At 36.7% G+C, this 24,610-nt stretch overlaps 1 protein-coding gene across 2 annotated transcripts; it reads right to left on the reverse strand.

Moving 5' to 3' along the window:
• Positions 1–2,890: 2,890 nt before the first annotated feature.
• On the reverse strand, positions 2,891–24,303 carry SLC25A46 (solute carrier family 25 member 46). Of its 2 annotated transcripts, XM_027100216.1 has the most exons (9): positions 23,891–24,303; positions 21,296–21,338; positions 20,428–20,485; positions 17,765–17,842; positions 17,215–17,315; positions 9,359–9,415; positions 8,069–8,126; positions 5,005–5,061; positions 2,891–3,730 (listed from the first exon to the last, which is right to left on the reverse strand). In XM_027100216.1, exons 1-9 carry the CDS (start codon positions 24,180–24,182, stop codon positions 3,152–3,154), a joined length of 1,323 nt encoding a protein of 440 aa, XP_026956017.1. In that variant the 5' UTR covers positions 24,183–24,303; the 3' UTR covers positions 2,891–3,151. The 2 variants fall into 2 exon arrangements, with proteins under 2 accessions (XP_026956017.1, XP_026956027.1); XM_027100226.1 differs by lacking the exon at positions 5,005–5,061 and having other exon boundaries at positions 23,891–24,300.
• Between the last annotated feature and the right edge of the window lie 307 nt (positions 24,304–24,610).

Genomic DNA, 24,610 nt, shown 5'->3' on the forward strand with positions numbered 1-24,610 from the left:
ATTAAAAATAATTAATTCAAACCTGGCTATCTTTTCAAGACCTCCCAGTATGCAAACTGAGGGTAAACATCCTCCACAATCTCATTTGAAAAAAACAAAAAGCCATGTGTTTTCTTTTATCTTCTGAGCACATGTATGAATACACGGAAATACTGAAGTGTTTGTGCCTAGTCAGTTAGTGAATGCTTTGTGGGGTTATAACAAACACAGTGCTGAAAAGACAGCTGTGAGCAGGCAAGCACATATGCAAAATGAGCAAGACCTCTTGCCTCTCAGTTTTACTTCTGAAAACACTGGCTATCAAACTCCACAATCCGTAACCATTTTGAAATTAGTTTTTTACTATTTCATAATTATAACATCTAGTGCTGGAGTTCGGAGGCTTAAATTATGTAAACTTAGAGATTATTTTTCTGGAAACCATAAAATAAAGAGTCTCTCGAAGGAAAGGGATTTATAAACAGATTTAGTAAATCAATTCATAAATTCACTTAACATAGTAAGTTAATATTTACCAGGTATTTCAGTTTTTAATTCCATTGCTTTCAGACTATTTGACTCAAGTTAAGAAACCCAACAATGTAAGGCAAGTATATCATACTTCAGCTCCATGGCCCAAATCTAGCTTATGTAAGTGGATCACTGGGACTGTGGAACATTTTAATAGACTCTTACTCATGATAATATTAATCATACTGAATTAAAAATGTTATTCTAAGCTATTATCACCTTAAGAAATATAGCCCATAGGTATTTGATTTTGGCACCTATATGCTAAAGAAATAGAGCAATTTTAAAAGGGAAAGAGCATGTCTAATGTTTATTTTGCTTATTCCTTTCTAAATTCAGTTAAACATATTTGGCCGGCATTTAAGTGCTTGAATTTTAAGGATTTTTTTATATTTCAACTAATTTGGAGCGGTACTAAAAAAATTAGTATTTTACTTGCTGCCTTTCAATTTTAGGTTTTTTTTGAATTTTTTTTTATACAGCAAGTTATTAGTTATCTATTTTATACATACTAGTGTATATTTGTCAATCCCAATCTCCCAATCAATTTTAGTTTTAACATTAATTTGTATTCTTTCTCCAAAGAGACAGAAAATAAGACCAACCTACTTGTATGTGGTTCAGCCTATCAGTCTTGTAAATGATTCCACGAGACAGATTTATATAACTGAATCTTCATAACTTTCATAAAATAATCTTGAAATATCTAGTAATTAGCTAAAGGATCCCAGATTTTCACTAGTAGATACTTGATTCCATTCAGATTCTGTTCTTCTAGAAATTTTCTGAAACTTGAAATTTTCAGAAGTTTACTCTTGTCTGAAACTATCTTCGATTATAATAAAAATGAAAGGTTTTTAGGAAGTTGGACATATTATAAACATCTAAAAATTTACTTATTAATTCAAAAGCAATGAGAACAACTTAAGTGCTGTAAACCGGACAAGGTAAACCATAATCTGAACGAGTACAACTTGTGTTTAATTTTATTTTCTCCCTCATGGTGGAATGGAAAAATGGAAAACTTCCATGTTTTAGTCATTAAAAAAGAACCACACATACACAAGATAGTAGAGAGAGTTGCAACAAATGTATTGTTTCACACTTTCTGGATGTCAATTTTTGGTTCCAACATTATTAATCACAAAAAGTAACCATTTCGCTGACATTTAGTAAGTAAAATAGATCTCAGTAAAACAGAACCTGCATTCTAGGTTGGACAACATCAGTGCAAAGTCATTGTACTTCAGTGTGCTAAATGGTTCCTAGTAAAACTGATCATTCACATGAAGAAATGAAACTTTAAAACATTTAATGATGGATTAATCAAATGCATATCATTTTACTATATGAAGAGCCTCACCCACCAAATTCAATTTCGGAACAGACAGAATTTTTTTATTAAACTGATGACCAACTTTTTTGCTTATTATTTGTTGAAATTTACTTCTTTTCATCACCCATAAAAAGCAAGGACAAACTTCCTTTAAGGTTTCTATTTTTCATCAGTATTCATCCAAACAAGTTTCAATAAAAGGTGATAAGGATAAACCTGCATTTCCCTTTATGTATATCTAGTTTGGAGAATGAAACTATGAACAGAAACTAAAAGAAAATAAAAATTGAAGTCATCATTTAATGATGACTATATGGAAGGCAAGAGGCACAAATTCCCAGGTGAATTTTAATCGTGTCTCCTCTAAGTCAAGTCATTCAGAAACGAATGGCAAGTGATATTCACTTTAGTACACAATTTGTAAATGTGGAAGCAGGAATAGTTGTCATGATTATTTTATATTCTATCTCTGTTAAGAGTGGTTCTAAAAACAGTCTGATGATTCATAAGGCTAGATAAGCAAATCAAACTTTATAAACATATGACAAATTCTAAGTTGCTGGCACTGAAACGGTGGGTTTGCATATGGACAAGTAAGCTGTTTGCCTTAAATCTTTGGGGTACCTTGGCTTTTAATATTTTGTTCTGATATTCAAGCAGAAAATACATAACTGCATTTTATACAGTAAGCTGATCTAAGAGTGGGAAATTTGTAGGGATGAAGGCAATTCCAAATTGTATGTATGCATATAAGTGGCTTTATAGAATAAATGTACAGCCATTAAAGTTATACAGGGACAGTGCAACTTAAAACCCTCAGCTCCTGTTTACAGACTGCCAGATCTAATCTTTCTTGTCCGGGTTACTGATAACATAACTTATTTGCTGAAAGGTAAACTATGACCTCCTGCTACTATACACTGTATTAAGAATGACATACCAATATCTAGAAGGTGAACTAAACATGTAATAAACATTAAAGTCATATGAAATTTTGTTTTCAGTTTGCTGACAAAATTTTGCTTCTTCCCGAGATCATTTTTAGTTCAGCATTAGTGCTACACTAGCTAGAATTTAATTCATATGAGTGTCTTTATTCAGTTTTCAAATTTGGAATACTTTGAATCCAAAATATATACCAATAACCTTTTTAAAAAGTGAAGAGTCAATATAATCAGCATGGACTTTTTCTACCAGTTTCACTTTCTAATCCATTTTCCACCAACGGTATTTCACTCTTATCCCTCATAATTTCATAACGAAGTATCCAGATGATGTCTTTCAGACTAACCAGGAATCTAAATCTCAAACACTATTTTGAAGAAGAGTAGAGTAAATAATCTTGGTAATCTGTAAAACAGCTGCGTGCAGCGTGTACTGTATTACAACAGCACCAAACCCTTTATAAAAACCAAGCATTCCTTCTTCCTGCCTTATGGTATTGATACAGTCTCTCATTCCCTCATACTGTGTATTAATTGGAAGCACTTCATAGCCAAGGTCTGTATTGTCAATTATTGTGCGTGTTCCTTGAATGTGAAGGCGGTGCAAAACTGTTTCCAATGGGTAAAGTATAACATCAGAGCAAAGACTGGCAGCAAAGTTAGCAATAAGCTCTGGAAAATAAGCATCCAACATACTCTGCACCGGGCTAGTGCTCTCAGCTAGGTGGCTATTGTAAGTCTTTCTCTTTAGAATTAGCAGGACAATCTTCTGAATGACTGAGCTAATGATGTAATGAAGAACCCCATGCAGCACCGTAGGGAAGATCAAGGAAAGAAGCGGAAGTAGTCGTTTGCTGTGAGGCACTCCCAAGCCTATCACTCTTCCAATTCCTTCTTTAATACATTCCAAAATTCCAGTATTGTCTCGAATTATCTCACTCTGAAATGAAAATGATGAAATGAGTAAAAGTTAACATCTGCTTATTCTGCCACAAAGAAGGATTCTTTCTAGGTCCCTTTTAAACCCTAATTTTCTGACTAAAGAGGAAAAACATCAATGGTTTGCAAACTTCAAATGTTATCTAGGCATTAGATTCTTTTTTCAAATAAAATTTCACAGAACAGATAGCAGTGAAGCTGGGAGCTATTCTTATTGGGGGAGGGAAACGAGAAGAGATGTGGAGGGTGACACACCTGGTTTCCCCACCCTCAAGAACCTCCTTAGGACACATTTTGAAAAGCAACAAATATTGTACATGACATTGAAGAGGTAGCACAGTGCTTGGAGTTCTTAAGCATTGCTTTAAAACCCACCTCCATTATGTACTTACTGGTCATGTGACCATGGGCAACTTACTTAACTTCTCCTAAGAGTCAGTTTACTGTTCTATAAAAATGGAATTAGGCCTACCTACCTTTTATGCACAGAGTTGCTGGGAGCATTAAATGAAAAAAGGCCTGGTACCCAGAACACACTCAATAAACATGAGTCATTATCATCTGCATTGTCTCTGCTTTTTTACAATTATGGGGATATGTATAAGGAAGTTTGTGATACTGGTTACAGAGGCATGGACAGGCAGAAAAGGAACAACTAAGAGGCCAATTTGGCTGCAGCAACGACTGAAGAAGAGAACAGCAAAAAATGAAGTTAAAAAGGTAGTCAGGGGCCATACCATGCCACTGTGCAGACCTTGGCCTCCAGTCAGATGGGAAGTGACTAGGTGGTTTTAAGCATAAGATGGGTAAGATACAATTTATGTTATACTGGCTGTTGTGTAGAGGAGAATGAGAGCAGAGGCTGAGAAACCAGTTAAAGATATGATGGTGGATTGGACTAGCAGGTAGCAAAGGAAATAAAATGCTGCAACTGTGCTTTTATCCTAAAATTATAGCCAATAGGAATTACTGGTAGATTTGATTTGGGGTGTGAAAAAGAGAAGACAAGGATGACGTCAAAGCTGTTGGCCAGAGGAAGTGGAGGAATAGCAGTGCCTTTTACTGAGTTGGACAATATTCCTGGGGTAGCAATTTGGGGGAGAAGATCAAGAATTCAGAAATGTTAAGTCTAAGGTGTAAACTCCAAGTGGAGTTTATAACCTAGACTACAAGGAAAAGGTCCGAGCTGCACGTACAAATGTGAGAGTTTACAGTGAAGAGAACATATTTAAAACCATGAGACTAAAATGAGCTCACCTAACCTAATCCATTTACCTGCCTCTGGCCCCCTTCCCAGTCCAGTTTATTTTTAATACAGCAGCCAAACAGATCCTATTAAAGACACAAGTTAGATCATGTCACTCTTCGCTCAAACCTACCAAAGACTTTCCATCTCCCTCAAAGTAAAGCCAAATTATTACAGTGATCTTTAGTGTCCTGTGTGATCTCTCTCCCTCTTACCTCTCAGACCTCATCTCCTCTTGTTCTCCCTTCCTTAGTCAGCTTCAACTGTATTGGCCTTCATTTTGCTCCTCAAACATGTAAGATATAATCCTACCTCAGGGCCTTTGCACTTGCTTTCCCTCTGCTTAGAATGTTCTTCTCCCAAATATCCATGTAGTTCTTATGTTCAGACCTTTACTCAAATGACTTTTGCTTCTGAGAACTTTCCTGATCTTAAAAAAATAGTAACATCCCTTGCTACCCATTACACATCTTATTTCATTTCCTTGTTTTATTTTTTAGCACTTAGCACCATGAAGTATCCTTTTGTTTATCTTGTTTATGTCCATCTTCCCCACAGGAATGTAAGTGCCATGAGGGCAGAAAGTTTTTGTTTGCTATGTTATCCCCAGGGTCTATAACAGTGCCTGACATAGGTTAGCACTCAATAAATGAATTTAATTCATTTATTTAAAATTTTAAAATTTAAAATGAGCTTTTAAAAAAAATTAGCAGTTAAGAAAGATTAGCTGAAAGGTGAAGTCAGTAAAAACCTTGATTTAATACTATGCTGAGAAGTCTGAAATTGATCTTCGAGAACATGAGTCAACGTGGATCCTTAATCAGCAAAAGGATACAAGCACTGCAATTTAAGAACACTAATCTTGCATGAATATGTAGAATGGACTTTAAAATGCAGGAAACAGAACAAAGATTCTTAGTAAAGACAACAGATCACTAGGAAGTTCATATTGAAGAATGGTGGTGTTCTTTAGGAGATCTATATATACATGTGTATTTTTCAAGGGAAAGACTGTTCTCAAAGAGATCTGAGCTCCCCAGACAGGCAAAAAACCACTGAACATGGTAGGGAGAAAGAAGCTAATGTAACAAGAAGGAAAGAGAATGGTGGCCTATCGGTGGGGAGGAGCAGACAATCTCAGATACTCCCTAAAGTTAGAACTGAGAAGGCATGATGGCTGATTGGTTATGAAGGATGAAAGAAATATGAAAATCAAGAGTTTTGTAATTTTTAGATTCACATAAAGGTGAGAGTTAAAAGGATTCATGCAAGTAAATGAGTTCTCCAGGACAGTGAATATGGGACACAAAGCAGAGAGGGTCAAGGATTGTGCCTTGGAGCTACAGGAGAAGAGATGGTAAGAGGTTACTAAAAGAAAAGGAGGATGTTCAAGAGAGTAGAAATTGAAGGAAAAAAAGAGAACTAGAAAATCAGACAAAAGGAGTCAAAGGAGGCGGTCAGCAGGTGGAACCTGGGGCAGAAAAAAACAGGGCATTTGGGTTAAAAAAACACAACAAAATGAACATATAGTGAGCTGGGCACTTTACATAAATAATTCACTTAATTTTTATAATTCAGTTAATAAAATACTATTCCCATTTTATGTATGAGAAAATTAAGATTTAAAAAAGGTTAGGACATCTGCTTAAAGTCTCTAATTTAAGTAGAGAAATGTGACTGTGATATGGGTCTGCATAAAGCTAAAACTTGTTTTTCCCCAATATATCACGCTGTTTCGTTTTTTTTTTCCTTCAATAATTATCTTCCTGCTATTTTTTCCCCCTTATCTATAAAATGAGGCTATGTCATAAAGTGATAATTCTGTAAACTGCAGCCCCATACAAAGGTTATATCCTTTCACATTGCCAAATGCAAGGGGATAGGAGACAATATTTGGGTAGCAAGATGTTAACTTCAGTTAATAATTCTAAAAAATAAACACATAAAAAATCAACAATAGGTTCTGCCCCCAATCCACCCCCAACTGAATCTCTGCCCTGGGGTTTGAAGGCAAGCAGGTAAATGTGAAACACATAAAGGACTTCCTTCCTCAATTTGTGCCGTGCTCCACTGCACTGTGTAGTGAAGCGAGAAAGGTCTGTGATGGTTTTGGAGTTCCTTCACCATTTGGTCCAATTTGTATTGTAATAAGTCAATGTTTCTAAAGTTGTGCAGGAAGATGGGGTCATTACGAGTTTATGCATGAATAAAGTTTTTTCTGCCTTTAAAAAAAAAGAAAAGAAAAGAAAAACAACGATATGGCCAGAAAAGCAATTAAGTGGAAAAGAGTAATTAGAAAAGGAAAGGCTGATCCAGTGAGGTTTTATAGAGAGGAAACTCATAAGCGCTGATTATGACAAAGAAAAAAATATGCCAGAGGATCTGATGTTGAAGACGGAAGACAGGTGGTAGACAGTTAGTTGGATTTTGTGTACAGGGTAAAGTTAAGCTAGCTCTCTTACAGTTTTAAATGCAGGAACGGTATGTGAGAAAGTACATTAATTCAATGTACTTGAAGTGCCACCATGTGGTTAGAAATAGTGAAACAATTTAAAATGCTAGCAGGAGACTGCTTTCGCTTTGTAGTATATACTAAACACCATAGCATCAAATGTTCCTTAAAAGGCATATTTAAAAAGAATGCTGTTAGTAAACTACCTATGGGGACTACCTTCTCACTGTTAGGATGATTATCCATCATGTTTTATGTTCAGGTAATTAGTAATTTATTGTCTGATAAGCCATAACTATTTGAGTTATTAAAAAGTTGGAGAAAAAAACAAAAACAAAAAACAACCCTATAGATTTTTTTGTATTCATAGGCTGGTTTCTGAGATATCTGAATGAAGAGTACAGCTGTCTGTGTAAGGGATAAAAAGAATTAAAAGTGTGAAGTAAATTTGCAAAGGAAACAGACACACCAGCAGTGTGCCTAGTATATAATCTTTGATATATGTATGGTATCTGAGAAAAAATAATTTTTTTAGAAGGATACTGTCTTAAATTTTTCTGTTATACTATCAGACATACACAATATACTGAATATTCCAACAACATTTTTAATTTAAAAAAAGACAGGAAAAAATAGCTCACCTGTACTGTTTCGATTAGACTTGCTGAATAAAAAGGCATTGCCACTATATAAGTTAGGCTGTAGAAATTAAAACAAACTTATCAGTATACTGAAACAAGATGCTTACACTAAATTTTTTAATATCTACATTAATACATCAACATAATTTATACTCAAGCTTGAATAATATATTCAAGGTTTTTAACTATTAATACCTATAGCCTAAAGATACTTCGGAGACCTGTAACAGAAGATGCTTTACTCAACAATTAGAGATGAAAAATTAAGTATTAATAATAACACAGTGACAGCCTGTAAAGAAAATTATTTTAAACCAGTAAAATGTAGGCTTGTTTATGATTCACTGTTTGGACGTCTACCTGCACATAGCTAATGTAGCCTGTATATCTGATACCTAAAATTTAGGTTGAGGGATCCATTCCATTGCTTGCCTTTTTAGTGATATCTCAACAAGGCTACTGTTCTGCTATTGTCCTATCTATTATCATTATCCATTCCCAGATTTCCCACCCAGCAGAGCTAAGCCAGTCTTCCATGGTAAGTGAAGTCCCCTTTTATTATTAAAAAACAATATTGTACAGCTTTGCAAAGTTGCCTCCTATTGCCACTATTTAGACATAGTAATATTACAACTTTGCAAGCCTGCAAAATATAGTTATTTAAAATAATGTCAAGGTGGGACTTACCTAACCCTATGGGCCAGGTCCTGGCAAGTAGTGGTTTTCAAGGTGAATGGAACATCACTAAGTAAAAATGTGCTGGAATGTCCCACAGAGGGAGCCAGCAAGCTGGGGGGTTTCCAATTCCCAATCTTCAAAAAAAATTAAAAAATGAAGAGTAAAATTCTAATCCATAAAAATGGTCAGTGTTGTAAAGTCACTAAGTGCCTTTAGGACTACGTTTTAATGACACTAAGGTTTTGTTTGAGTTTACTCATCACCATACAAATATAAATTTGTATGTCTGCTTACTAAGAGAATAATGATAATAATAATAAGAGTAATAATTTTCCTGGCAATTCAGGTTTAACAAGTTGAAGATCTCTGCTAACTTCCTAAGAATGCAAAGAAAAATTAGGTTGTGATTTTAGCCTTTCAAATTAGAAGGGTTATTTAAAAGACAACATATATTTCAGGATTTTATTCCTAAATTCTATGTTACTTTTCTGATTAAGTTCTAGTCCCACAAATATTTCATTGCTCTACTTTCCTTCACTTTGTTTATTTAATAAGCTTTTTTTCAGTTCTAACACTATAAAAATGGATATAAATGCTGCTTTCGATACTTACGATTTCAGTAGAAGGTGTTCTCCTATTTGTTTAGGATTCCATTTATGTGAAATCTCCCTAAAAAATAAATAAAGTAAAAGCCATGTTTTCTAAAACATCTTGAATTAGCTTAAGCTTTAAAAAAGTAATCAATTTTTAATTTTTTTTAATCTGTAGGAGAAATATATTCTCATGATGAACATTTTCCTTTCTGGGACCCGTCAAACAATTACAGTGGGTTGAAAAGAGAAAAAACATAGAAGGTCTTTCTGTATGTGCTGACAGAAGGGGATGACAGAGGAGGAAGAGTTATAACTGACTATAAAAATGAACATGAGACATTAGATAAGATGCAAAAATGATAGACTGAGGAAAACAATTGATGGGGAAGAGAAAGGTAAACAATAAAATAGGATAAAGGAATAAAAAAAGCTTTAAAATGTATGTAAGAATGAGAATTAGAAAACAAAACAAAATTAAGTAACTGTAATTCAGAATGACACATACATTTGTATAGCCCGTAATTTTCAAAGTGCCTTTACTTATTGAGATGACATTACTTTTGTGACCTTTATTATATTCTATTATCTTTTTTAGCTCCTACTATATGCCAGGCATTGTGCAAAGCACTCTGCATAAATTACTTCTAACCCTCACAATGAACCTATAACCCCCAATTTCATAGATGAGGAAATCGGCTCAGAGATGGTTCAAAACTTACCCAAAGCCATGCAACTAGTTAGCGGTGCAACTTGGTCTAAACCATGGTCCGTATGACTTGAAGTCTATACTATCTGCCTGTACTGCCTCTCACCTCATTTGATACAAGAAGGAATCCTGTGAGATAAGCAGAGCAGGTACTGTCCTATTTCTTTTACTTATGAGAAAAATAAAGGTCAAAAAGATCACAGGTGGGCATATACCCTGAGAAAACCATAATTCAAAAAGAGTCATGTACCAAAATGTTCATTGCAGCTCTATTTACAATAGCCCGGAGATGGAAACAACCTAAGTGTCCATCATCGGATGAATGGATAAAGAAGATGTGGCACATATATACAATGGAATATTACTCAGCCATAAAAAGAAACGAAATTGAGCTATTTGTAATGAGGTGGATAGACCTAGAGTCTGTCATACAGAGTGAAGTAAGTCAGAAAGAGAAAGACAAATACTGTTTGCTTACACATATATATGGAATTTAAGAAAAAAAAATGTCATGAAGAACCTAGGGGTAAGATGGGAATAAAGACACAGACCTACTAGAGAATGGACTTGAGGATATGGGGAGGGGGAAGGGTAAGCTGTGACAAAGCGAGACAGAGGCATGGACATATATACACTACCAAATGTAAGGTAGATAGCTAGTGGGAAGCAGCCGCATAGCACAGGGAGATCAGCTCGGTGCTTTGTGACTGCCTGGAGGGGTGGGATAGGCAGGGTGGGAGGGAGGGAGACACAAGATGGAAGAGATATGGGAACATATGTATATGTATAACTGATTCACTTTGTTATAAAGCAGAAACTAACACACCATTGTAAAGCAATTATACTCTAATAAAGATGTAAAAAAAAAAAAGATCACAGGGATATGTTCAAAGGAGAGAGGCAGAATGCCAGGTCTGGAACCAAGGTCTAGGACTGCGTGCTTCCTACTATTTAGGTTACCTTTGGAAACCAGAAAAGAGAGAAGAAAAAGAAGAGAGGCAAGCTGAATGAAGAACAAAAAGGGAGAAAGTTATATCAAGAGAAAAGTCAAAAAGGAGAAAAGAACATGGAGAATAAAAGGGAAAGTAAAAAGGAGGCGGTGTGGGGCGGGGGGGGGGAATGAAAAGGCAGACAGAGGGGATGGAAGGGATGTGAGGGGAGGGAGGAAGGCAGAGTAACAGAGAAAAGGAAAATGTAAAATAAAGGGGAGACTGGCTGCCACCTGCTCCCCTGATGACATTGGCACCCATGTACCACAGCCACAGCAGGAACCTGAGAAAAACATTTTCTATTTGAAATGAGTAAGTATGACAATCATAAGGAGACAAAGGAATATATTTTATACTAAAAAGGTAAAGGAAATTAATCACTGATAATGTAAGTGCTCTAAAAACAAACTCAGTACACTTATGGCATGGGTGGTATGTGAACTTTTCTACATTTTTCTAGGAGACTGAAAGGTCTGCAGAGAAACTTTTAGACAACAGAACAACCATCTCTGATTCATCACATTCTGATTAAATTAATACCAGAATACTATATGAGGCCTGAACAACTATCGAAAAATGCAGCTGGAATGACATTTAATGATTAAGACGAAAATTGTAAAAAAAGATTAGGCTACTTAACTTACTGACAGTGACTTTATGATTATAAAACAAAATATGCTAAAAGTTTTGGAAAATTTCTGGGCACTGCTATTACTCTTACTATGGCCTCAGAAAGGGTTATCACAGGTTATTATGACATTAAGTTTGTGCACTCCATTAACATTATGGATAGATGGGTCTGTGACCTGCATTTCTGTAAGGACTGGGCCACCTTTCCTTTGAATACTAATTACTGCGGCCGGTTCGTAAGATTATTAGGATTAAGGTAAAAAGAGTGAAAAAAGAAATTTAGAATCAAGTATAAAAAAAACCCCGAGACGCTCTTCCTGGTATCTGCTTTCTACTCCTTTATAAAATGTGTAAAACTTATTGCCACAGCTCTATAAATTTAAATTAGCATATTTAAATGCTTCAGGAAAAAGGGTAGTGTAAAAATCTACTTGTGATTAAACCTTTTTATATTTCATCATCAAATGCCAAAATATATAAGTATATTTAACTCGCTATTTTCACAAGCAAAAACTGCCCTTCAAATGAGCAACAAAATTAAGTGAAGTGACTTACTTTTTATCAGTTTTTCATTTGACACACTAACACACATACTCCCATGCATAATCAATACACAAATGCAATAGAATTTTTAAATAACCCTCTATTTATACAGTCTACTTTCCATTGCCTCTTATTTTCCCGTGCTCAAACTGCGCTCTTAAAAAAAAAATCTTCCCTCAATGTAACCCAAGCCCCTCATCTTCCAGCTCCTTCTCTTCATCTCTCCTCTTCACAGAGGACTGTCTAAACTTGCTATTTCCATGTCCTAGCTTCCCACTCACCCTGAACCCATTCCAAATAGGCTTCTACCCTATTATTCTAAGAAAACAACTCTTGCCAAGGTCCCCATGACCTCCACATCACTAAATCAAATAGGCATTTTAAGGTTGTGCCTTATTTGACCTTTCAGCAGCCAACATGCACTTGTGTTCTTCCCTCCTTCTGGAAGCACTCCCTGCCCCTGTATTCCACTATCCCATACTCTTCTGGTTTTTCTCCTCTCTTCTGGTCTCTACTTTTGACTCCTTTGCAGGGGCATTTTTCTGAACTCAGCAACCTATTCTGGAGTTCCTAAAGGCTCAAGCCCTGTTCTTTTCTTACTATATAAGTTACATTCCTTCCCCAGGCAATCTTACCCAAGATGATGCTTCAGAACCTCCCAAATCTATTATCTTCAGTTTAGACTTCTCTCTGTGTCAAAATGAACTTGTCCAAAATCAGACTTATAACTTTTCTTTCTTACTCTTAGACTCTTTTACTGTTCCCTAATTGAGAACTTAATCAGAAAGGAAATCTATTGAATTGGAGAAAGAGTTCATTGTATTTAAAATGGAATGTGTTTCAGGTCAGTGAATTCAGAGGAGTCATTAGGAGAAACAGACAACATGAGGAGAAAACAGTAAAACAGTACTGGTACAACTACAAATGTGAGATGAGTCAAACTAAGCTGGAGTTCAACTAAATGGATTCTGTGAGAGACTGAACTATACAGGTAGCCTTGGTTAGAGGTGCTCCTTATGTTAATGATTTGAGAAATGCCACGTGAAAGGAAAGGGTACTTCAGGGTAGAGCAACACAAAGTCTAACTCACTCCACCTGGGGGAAGGTTTGGGGAAGAATTTAGGAGGGATCTGAACAGTAGATAAAGAGATCACAGATGATGATCCTGGGCTTTATACATTTTTTTAAAAAAGTAATAAATACTGAGAAACTATAATGTGATCAGATCACAAATTCAGATGTGATCATAATCAGTATAAAAAATTATTGGTGAATCCAGACTGTCTCACCTGTTGTACCTAGTGATCACCGTGAACCTCAGTCTCAGAGACCCTAGAGCTCATCCTCCTCAAGTGGTAACTTCTGTGAAATGCTTTGGGTTTCTGCTTTAATACTGTGTCTGCTATGACTTTGTTTTCCCCCAAGAAAAGTCAACCTTGCCCAAATAAGTTAGAATTAAAAAAAAAAATGTTTACACTGTATGTCTGAGAATGGCTTCATTTGACATCTAGTTACACAAGCCAAAATCCTAGAAGTCATCCTCGACACCCTGTCTATCATCAACTAACTTTAATCCATCATCAAGTTCCATCAATTTTACCTAAATATATCTCAAAATCATCTATTTACATCCATCTCAAAAGATACCATCCTAGTCCTAGTTACCATATTTCTCACCTAGATGGTGATAGCTTATGAACATGTATCCTTTTCTCTACTTTGGTCCTCCTGCAATCTTTTCATCTCCACTTACAATGACCCTTTAGAAACATAAATCTGATCATGTCATTGACTCCTGCTTAAAACTCCTCAATATTCTTAAAGTGGCCTACAAGGCCAAGCGCAGATTGGCTCTTGCTCTCCATCCTGCTCTCTGAGCTCAAACCCTATGAGCCTTCCCTCAATCACAGGAATTCTCCACATTCCCCCTGCCGCACTGCCTCTGCACCAACTGGTCTGTGTCTCCTGAGTGCCATTCGGATCTCAGCTTAAGTGTCATTTTATTAGGGACACTGTTCCTAACACTCTAATACTGTCACAGAACCATATTCTTTTCTTTTAGAGAAAAAGCCTCAGTTTGTAATTATTCATTCATTAGTGGGATTATTTTACTTAACATATGTCCCTTACACTAGATCCCAAGTTTCATGGTCACAGGTACCTTTTGTTTCTTCTCACTATATACCTGATTTCTAGCACAGAACCTAGCACATAGTAGGGACTCAGGAAGTATGAGCTAAATAAATAAATGAAGTAATGAGTGAGATTTACCACAAAAATTTAACCCAAGTAGGATACCACAAAGACAACCTTTTCTGTCTTCTTTAATAAGATTCAAATGACCAACAGACAATACATACCCACACAACTGATGTGTCTGTGTGTCTACAGAGTAAGAAAGTTAGATAATAAAATTTAACAAAATTTTGTGCCTTCTCATTCTCATTTCTCTTTTCCCTTCCCTTCAACCTGAAGTTAAAGTTACTATTTCATCTCTGCTTTAGAGAAATGGTGTTACTTGCCTAAGGTCCCAGAACTAAAAAGTGGAATAGTCAGGACCAACAGTGTTCTGACTGCAAATACAGAATTCTTTACTCTTTGCGGTACAGAAATTACTGAATTTCGTTAAATTTTTATAAAATTTTGTGTTTGTGGGAGAACTTCAAGAACATTTGATGACAAGTACTAAGTTTTGATCTTATCCTGTGATATGAAAAACAATGGGGTGAATAAAGTTAGCCAAGGGCAGAAATTCAGATTTTTTTTAAGTATGAGAGGAGAAACTTAGCTGACAAAACATTTTTTGTTTTCTCTGTAACACTCAGCAAAGCTGTGTTAAAGGAACTTCAAAGCTATATGGTCCTTTGAAAGCAATCACACTGGCAAAAAGCCTGATATCAGTCTCTTCTGCCTTTACTTCCTTCCCTACAAAGACTGATTCTCAGATTGAGATGCTAGTGGCTGCACCTTCAACTACCTCACTTCCTTGTCAATCCAAAAAATTCACCCTGCCAGGGGCCAATTTTGGAATAACAAACCACTCGGTCTTTAACTCCATCCCTGGGATTTACTGTTGATACAGGAAATCCCAGAGTCCTGCCAAATAGCACCTAAACAAATTTATGATCTCCAACATTCTCTCTTAACATTATTTTCATGTATTCCTTGTAAGATCCCCTTCCTGTTACTCATAGCTGTGACTGTCTCAAACGTCTATCATTGTTCTTATGCTCTATCTAAACCACCCCAGTATGGTTTCACCTGTACCCTGTTTCAGAGAGAAAATATACCCAGAATCAAACATTCCAATTTCTCTACCCTCTCCCTCCCAAAGAATCTACAATTCTGATTCTCCTCTCTTGGCTTGCAGGCCACCACTGTCCTACAGCTTACTGCTCTTGTTAATTTTTTTTGTGAACATCTCTTACTACTCCCCTCTATTACCTCTCCTACCACACACACACACACACACACACACACACACACGTGCACTCACACACCGCCCAGGATTCTGTCCTTGGTCCACTCTCTGTCATCTAGTCTACACGTCCTCCTTAGGGAAATTCATCCAAAGCTTCAACTGCCACTTTAGTGCCACACATTCAAAGCTATGCCTCCAGCTTTAAATTGTCTCTGAGACTGATCCACAGTTCCAACCACTACTAGGCATGTCCCCCTAGATGTCTTGCATGAATCTCAAACTTTATTTATTTATCCAAAAATATTTATTTATTTATTTATTTGGCTTCATCAGGTCTTATTTGGCAGCATGCGGGATCTTTGTTGCAGCATGCGGGCATCTCTCGTGGTGTGCGGGCTTCTTTCTAACTGTAATGCTCGGGCTCTAGTGCACGCGGGCTCAGTAGTTACAGCATGCGGGCTCAGTTGCCCCGCGGCATGTGGGATCTTAGTTCCCTGACCAGGGATCGAACCCGCATCCTCTGCATTGGAAGGCAGATTCTTAACCACTGGACCACCAGGGAAGTCCCTCAAACTTCATTTATTGACAGTTACATTCCTTATCTTCTTTCTGACTCCAACTTACTCTTCTTTATAAATTCTCCAACTCAATTCCAATCTAGAAATCTGTCACTGCTGCTAATTCACTCTCCCATAATCCCATTCCCAATCTATCACCAATTATCTATTATACTTTAGAAATGTTTATCCAGCTCCTCCCTTCTGTTCTACTCCATAGTTCAGACCCTTCTCCGTCTGGCCTAGATTACTGTAACAGTTCTCCGTAAGTCTCTGTCTACAACACTCCATGTTTTAAAAAAACACTGCCACTTGAGAAATCCTTGATCAAAGAACCCATATATTAAACAAAAAGAAACAATCCCCCCCCTTAGATTCCCAACTCCATAGACAATAAAGCCTAAGTCACTTACAAAGGCAGAACCATGCTTTAGTCTAGCACCTCAGCCTCTTTTCACGTTATTCTACTCCACACATGCCCAATATTCTAAGCACAAGACACTTCTTATCACCTGGACCTTCCAACTTCCATAAAATTGGGCATGCTGTGACCTCTACTTGCTCTCCTTCTCTGCCAAGGTATTTCCTACTCATAATTCCAGATCTAGCTCAGATTTCAGGCTGTTAAAAAAATCTCTGCCAATAAATCCACGCAAAGTGTCCCCTGCACTCTGAAAGGGGTTTGTTTAATTACGGCACTAATCACGATGTAGTAAAATTTGCTTACATGTGTCTCCTTCACCAAGCTAGCCACTTAAATAACAGGAATTGCTCACATACTCAGGTTTGTTCCTTAGTTGATAATTGTTGATATATAGCAGTAGGAGCTGAAAGAGCTCAATAGATATTAGACCAGGAAGCATTTTCTTTATCACATACTAATTCCATAAGATATAATTAATTATTTATTCTCAGTTTCTTCTCTTAGCTACTTCAGGCAAGTTTTCAAATTCAAGGTATTTTTAGCAACTATCATATTTTGTCATATATTTAATATGAAGTTAATCTGAGAAAATGCCAAAAAGGTACCTTGGTAAAGGTGTGAATTCACTGATTATTCCCTCTGCTCCAAGTGTGACTCCCTGAACAATAAATGTACTTCCCATTCCTTTCCAAAGAGCCCTTGGTCCCTAAAATGAACAAAATTTATGGTTATTTCTGTTAATGCATAAAAAAGAAACCAAAAAAAGGTCTTAATAAAACTTGATATTGAATGTTTACTGATATTTTCCAGTAAGGCATTATTCAAAAGGACATTTTAGTAAAGAACTACAACTGAAGTAAGTCCTATCATTATTTTAACATTTGTTGGGTGGCCTACATTTAGGTGAAGATAAACACTCCAATTAATTATCTCTAATATGGATTAAATACCCCTAATATTTAATTAATTTTGGCAAAGGTGTGAATTTACTGATTATTCAGTGATATCAAGAAGATGTCATTATGTTAAGTTAGTTTTAGTATAAGAGTTACAATATCTTTAATAACTAAAAGGAATTATTGTTGCTTTAATTATTACTAAGGCAAAATGGCACATTACAAATAACTTTAATAGAATGTACAGACTAATTCTCACCTGAGTTTTGTTGAAGCTGTACATAATATTGATGACTGTAAATGGAGTGAGATGATAAAGCCGAGCATGGTAATTAACCTGTAAAAAAAGATATTTCATGGTTATTTTCTGTTATTGTCTTGTTAAGAAATAAAAAGTCATGAAAGATACAGTGAGTCATAGCATAAATGAAAGTTCAATTCTAAAGTCAGCATAAATTACACATAAGCAAAATTACTCTTGAAAGTGCTTTAAATAACTTAAAAGTACAGTACATGAGGTTGTACAAATACAGCCCTGAAGACCAATGTGTGATATACATAGTAATGTAGAATATATAATAAAGAGGGCCTTGGTGTTTGATATTTATGTTTCCTTAAACACCAGAATTACATTCAGTGAGGCAAAATGCTCATGCCATTAACACATAGGAACCACGAAGAACTCAGGGAACAGCAGATTCCTGTCTACCAATGGCAAGCAATAACAAGCTACAAACAATTGGTAAATTATGAAATCAGTATACGGGGTCAGAATTAATACTTATTAAGTGAAATAATAAAAAGGAAAGTATCAGAATGCATCATACATTCTGAAGGTATTATTTGCTAAAACATTTTAAAAAGTTACTCATATAGAAGTATACACTGGATCACAATGTGATGTTGTCACAATGTAAAATATATGCCTGAAATTCACTGTTCTAGTGTATGTAACACTGTTAGGGCTATTTAAATAGCTATTTCTCTCTATATGCTTACTTTTTGGTGCTAAGCATAAACAGCTTAATTTTTAACTATTTCTATCTTGTCTAACTCAATTTTCAAAGAAGATAAGTTATATTATAGGAGCTTTTGCCAGTGTGGTCCACTAGCCCTCAAGGGCCTCATTACCCTTTCAGGGGATTGACAAGTTCAAAATTATTTTCTTGATACTAAAGCATCATCTGCCTTTTTTACTGTGTTGACATTTTCAGTAATACTGCAAAAGCAATGGTGGGTAAAATTACTCACTTCGTAGCATGCATGAAGGCAGTGGCACCAAACTATATTTTTGTACTTATTGTATTCTTTATCCGACTCACTTATAAAGAGGCAAAAGCCACTTTCCCTAAAGAATGCCCTTGGTGAAGCAGTAAGACACATTTATTTTATAAAATGCTGACTCTTGAGTACACATCATCTTTCTCATTAATATTTTGTGTGTTGCATAACGAAGATGGCTGTCATAAGGAAAAGAACTTGTCCGATGGAGTTGTGAGCCTGAACTAACCACTTTTTTCATGGATCAACATTTTTTCTGGAAAAACTAACAGAATATAGTTATTCACATTTGGGATAACATGTTTTTAAAACTGAACAAAGTGGGCTTGTTGATTAAACAACAACAACAGTATTTGTTGCCAATGATAAATTTGAGCTTACAAGCAAAAATTATAATTCTGTAAAACTTATATCCACTATCAAGATCGTATGAAAACTGAAACGCTTTTCTGGTGAGACTGGTAGTGATTTTAATGACGGTGGTCTTTTGATACTGTAAAATCAAATGTCATAACATTTAGATGATCTATATGATTCAGTAAATTAGTATTTTTCAATTAATCAATGCATGATGTAACAGAAGCATGCACACGTAAAAAAACTATTCAAGGGCTTCCCTGGTGGCACAGTGGTTGAGAGTCCCAGGTTAATCTCTTTGTCAATGGGATCTTCAGATAAATAGACTAGTTACACTTACTAGGAGGAAGAGACTTTATCTAGAGTGCTCTTAGGACAGCCCTGGCTAAAGGATTACTATAAATAAACCTGAGGGCTTCCCTGGTGGTGCAGTGGTTGAGAGTGCACCTGCCGATGCAGGGGTCACGGGTTTGTGCCCCAGTCTGGGAAGATCCCACATGCCGCGGAGCGGCTAGGCCCGTGAGCCATGGCCGCTAAGCCTGCGCGTCCAGAGCCTGTGCTCCGCAACGGGAGAGGCCACAACAGTGAGAGGCCCGCGTACCACACACAAAAAAAATCTATTCAACATGAAGTACAAATCAATAGCTTTTAATGTAACAGGGTATAAAAAGTTGATTGACGTGGTTTCAGATTTCACATTGCAAATAACTTTTAAAAAGTTACCACTTATTGAGTTTTGGTGTAGTATCAAAGAAGAATATCTGCCATTACCTCTTGTTTCTTTCAAAAACAAAGTGTTGCAACAAATTGCCTATAGAAGCAGATGTGAAAATCTGGCTGCCTTCTATTATGCCAGACATTAAAGGTATTTTCAAAAAAGTAATAGTGATTTTTCATAAAAAGGCTATTTATGTCAGTATCTAATGATACTAATGATCTAATGATCAGTATCTAAGATATTAATATTTTAATTAAACATATATATATATATATATATATATATATATATATATATATATACACGTGTGCATAAATTTTTCCAGTTTGGGGTTCTGAAATGGCAAATATTGATAGATATAATCAATATAAACAATTGTTCTTTGGAGACCTCAATAATATTTAAGACTTAAGAGCTTTCAAAGACCAAGAAGTTTGAGAACTGATATAGATTTTGGTGAATGTCACATGGGATAATGGTTACATGGTCTCAGTCATTTATCTGAGGTCTGTACTTCAAATCAGGGTTAGAATTACTGTTTAGAAAATCATAGAAAGTACATTTACCTGACATTGGCGGCGTAGAACAATGCAGGGATGGGCCAGTACATTTTCTGTAAAAAGACTATAAAATAATAATTTATAACATTTAATTTACAACACATATAAATCTGAATTTATTCTTGAAGAATCATGCATTATTTACATTATGCATTTTTCTTAAAATTAAAAAAAAAGTTTTCAAATGTCTAGACATGTTTGCAAATCATTGTACCAATAACAAGATTCAATATGAAAAAAACTAAAGCCAGATTCGCAAACTGGTAAGCAAAAGCAACAACATATATAATATTAATATATACAGTATAAAGATGAAACTACATCTTGTATGCCTGATATGGAAAACTTCTTTCCTAGACAATTTAAATGCCCCTTTCCATTTCTTTCAGAGGATGTCCTATGAACAAAGTTCCTATCAGAAGGGCCATCTGCCCTATAAATTCTGTAAATTTTGGTTTTGATGTGCTTTGCACTTAAGTTATATGGATTTTAACGATCATGTAAGTAAAACCTAGATGCCATGTTGCTAAATATCTTGTTATAATTCTAATGTTCAGCAAAAAGGTTCAATGCACAATTACTTTTTTTTGGGAGACAAGATTAGATTTTATTTTATTCTTTGGATAGATACATGAAACTTCTTACAATATTCCTTACAAAATTATTTTGTGTTTATAAAATTGAATGACTATTCTCTATCCTTACTGGGAAAAAAAATCAAGTTATCGATTTTAAATAATAAATTTTTTCTGCAAAATATTTTTCAATATTTTAACTACTGCTCTAAAGAAAGCAATACTAATTACCTAACATTATAAATTAAAGAAAGAACTTTAAATAAAAACTTGAATTAAAAATCTTTAGACAAAATTACCTTGCAAGTCCAATACCAAATCCAGCAAATCTATTCAGCTGTTCTAAAACAGAAGGAATAAGATTACTCATAACCATTATTTAGGTTTACTGTGAAAACAACAAAAAGTATTTTCTTTTTAACATGATATTCATTTAAACTCCATGTACCAAAATCAAATTCTGATAGGGGCCAGAGAGGCCATCTGAGGAAGTGAAGAGCTCTCTGGAGGCTTGTGGCAAGTTGCAAGGTGTAGACCTTCTAAAGGCCCAACTGCTTTTCAGCTCCAATCCATTGTTGCCACATGGGACTCTGAGTCCAAGGTTTCAAAGCTGTGATTTTTCTAAAGAGATATTCTCATTTTTATATAGCATCTTCCAATCTTAAAATACTAGCAACTATTTTAAAAAGCGTTAAAATGTTGTGTGGACCAAATCAAACACGTTTGCAGGTAGAATCTAAGGGCTACCAGTTTTCAACTTCTGACTACAAATAATTTAAAATTTTTTCTAGAGAAGACTCTGACTGATACTTTCACCAACTTTACCTCCCATGTTGTAAAATTCGTCCTTCACTGTTACTGATGGAGAGCATCTATGTTAAGCCACTAGTTGCAAGCAAAAATACCCATGAAAATTATTAAATTGAAAGAGCACTTAGGGTAACTGAAATGGGTAAATAAGGCTCTCTTCTCTACTTCCCCAAGTTTTAAATACTTTGATAGTAGCTGCTTAATTAGGTCTCGGTGATAGACTACTGCATCCATATGCACTATAGCTGATGGCATATCTATAGTCTTATTAGAAGAGTTTACAGCTGGAAAATTCCTATGCATATGTCAAAACAGAAAATAAAACCTTTTTCTACTTAATTGGAAAACTTAAAATCATAATGGTGAAATATCACAACCCCAAGAGACCAGACATTAAATTTCAGCTATAATACAATATTCACAAGGGATAATTTTTCTCTCATCCTCTTTTCTCTCTCCCCTCTCTTCTCCAATCCCTCCCTCTCATCTCTGCTCTTTTGAATGAAGTAATGCCCTCACTATTCCCTGACAGACAGAACAAGGTCACGTAAACAGTCTCTGGGGAAACCACTTGGTTCACTATTGCCTTGAAAAACATGCAAGGTAGAGAGAAGCTTCTTTTGCCCAATTAAGATACTTTCCTTCTTTCAGCTTTTCCCTTTTTGTGTGTGTACAGGTCATCTGCTAATATTAACAGAAAATACCACTGACATTTTCTGGAAGGTGTTAGGAAGGTTTACTATTGTTAACTGTGTAAGTCTCTCAGGCTTCTATCCTCTTTGCAGTTATTCACCAGCCTCTAAACTGCTGCAAAAAACCCCCACAAAACCCTGGTTATTAAGAGCTCCTCCTCATTGTAACCATCAAAGCATACATTATGAAAAGATAAAAACATCAGCTTTACTGCCTAAAGGTAACTGTGTAGCAATCGTACATGCATTTTCAATCATTTATAACTTTCCAGCACTCCTTCTGGGACCTGTAGGAAAAAAAAAACTAGACAGAGTGAAAAAACTAACTGTATGACATTGAGTAAGTCACTGATCCTCCTCCATCTGTCCTCACTGGATGACATTTGAAGTCTATTCCTCCCAGTAACCCAAATCAAATAAATATTACTGTATTTCCAAGTCGAAATCAAAGAAATGAGAATACAATTTATGTCTGGAATATACATAATATTTAAGGATGTAATCTATTATTTTAAAAATTTCAGGAGAATGGGAAGATGCAGGCATTATTTCCATTTTACGAATACAGCAGATGTTGACAATATCCAGATCATACAGTGTTGAAATTAAAACAAGTCTTCTGACATGCTACAGAGAATAATTATGTCTTGATTCCAAAGACTTATCTTGAAAATCTCTTAGTGATTTTGACTTTTCAGTGGAGTTAAGTCAGAGAAAGAAAGCAGGAGGTGCGAAAATACAGGGGTAGTTTGGGGATCTAGAACAGATACAATTACTATGAGTAAATGGAAAAAGGAAAGATACACTTTTAGCCTACTCTGTGCTCCATACTGTACTAGGCATTACTCACACCTCATTGTTTTGACACTTATAAAACCCTGAGTTATTCTTCTACACACCTTAAAGATGAGAACACTAAGAAATCACAGAGGTTAAGAAAGTCTCTCAGCTTTTAAGAGTGGTAGAGGCAGATTTGAGCCCAAGACTGCCTTTGCTGGAAATACTTCTCTTTCCTTCCACATTTCAAGGAAATATAGCTGTTGGTCAATTAGGTATTTTTCACATGATTCCCAATAAACAGTAAACCATTTCCGTCTTTCTTGATTCAGGTCATGGAATGTAATATGCCAAAACCCTCCGAAATCCTACCATGCAGACCACAGCTAAGTCAGTCGTCTTCTTTTGGAGGTGATCCCGGAGAAAACATTGGTGTAAAGAAGCGGGAGGAGGCCCGCTTCAGGGGCAGAGGACTAAAGGAGGGCAGAGGGTGTGGCGCGCGATAGGTCGGGAGGCCCGGGAGGCGGGACCCTCCGCGCGGCTTCCGGGGTATGCATGACCCGGTCTGCGGCTCCCCACTCCACCCGCCCCTACCGTGCGCCCCAGGTCCCTTACCGCTGCTCTGCCCGGGCACGCTGCCGCCGCCGCCGCCGCCGCCGCGGGGAAAGGGTTCCTCTGCTGGACCCTCGAGCGGGGTGGAGGGAGGGGGCACACCGTAGGGCGGGCTCTTCTCGCCCCAGTGCAGGTTGCGGCTACCCGGGATGTCTGGGGGAGTTGTCACCCAGTGGCTCAGGTCCGACGCGGAGCTGAAGGACCTTGCAGGGAAAGCGCCGCCAAAGCCCTGCTCATCCCGGGCACCACTCCGATAGCCCAAGCCATCGAATCCGTCCGGGCGCCGCGGATGCATCGCAGACGGGGCAGGATGAGAAGAGCCCACCCGGAGGCCACCACCCCTGGGGCCACGGCGACCTCGGGCCACACAGCTTTTCCTCCTCGGGAGTCTCCGCGTCTGGGGAAATTCTGACAACCGGAAGTCACGTTACAAATCCGGACGTTCAGGGAGCACGTGATCGTAGTCTCTTCCGGCGGCCATTAGAGACACGGTTGCTAAGGTGACGCGGCAGTAACTCTTAAAACTGCGGCCCTTAGTAGGGAGTGGGAAAATGACTGTCGGGTTAATGAAACACAGTACCGAGAGATGCTGTGAGGGAATTGGGGCGAGAGGTGCGGCCTGGATGAGAGGAAGTCGAATAAAGATGTTTCCTAGAGGGAGTTGACGCGTGGGTGGAGCTGACGCCAGAAATCTGATCTCAGCCAGAAATGCCCCGCCCCACA

Source organism: Aethalodelphis obliquidens, unplaced genomic scaffold (assembly GCF_003676395.1).
Source record: "Aethalodelphis obliquidens isolate GAN/ISIS:26980383/991018 unplaced genomic scaffold, ASM367639v1 scaffold4, whole genome shotgun sequence".
NCBI classification, from domain to species: Eukaryota; Metazoa; Chordata; class Mammalia; order Artiodactyla; family Delphinidae; genus Aethalodelphis; species Aethalodelphis obliquidens.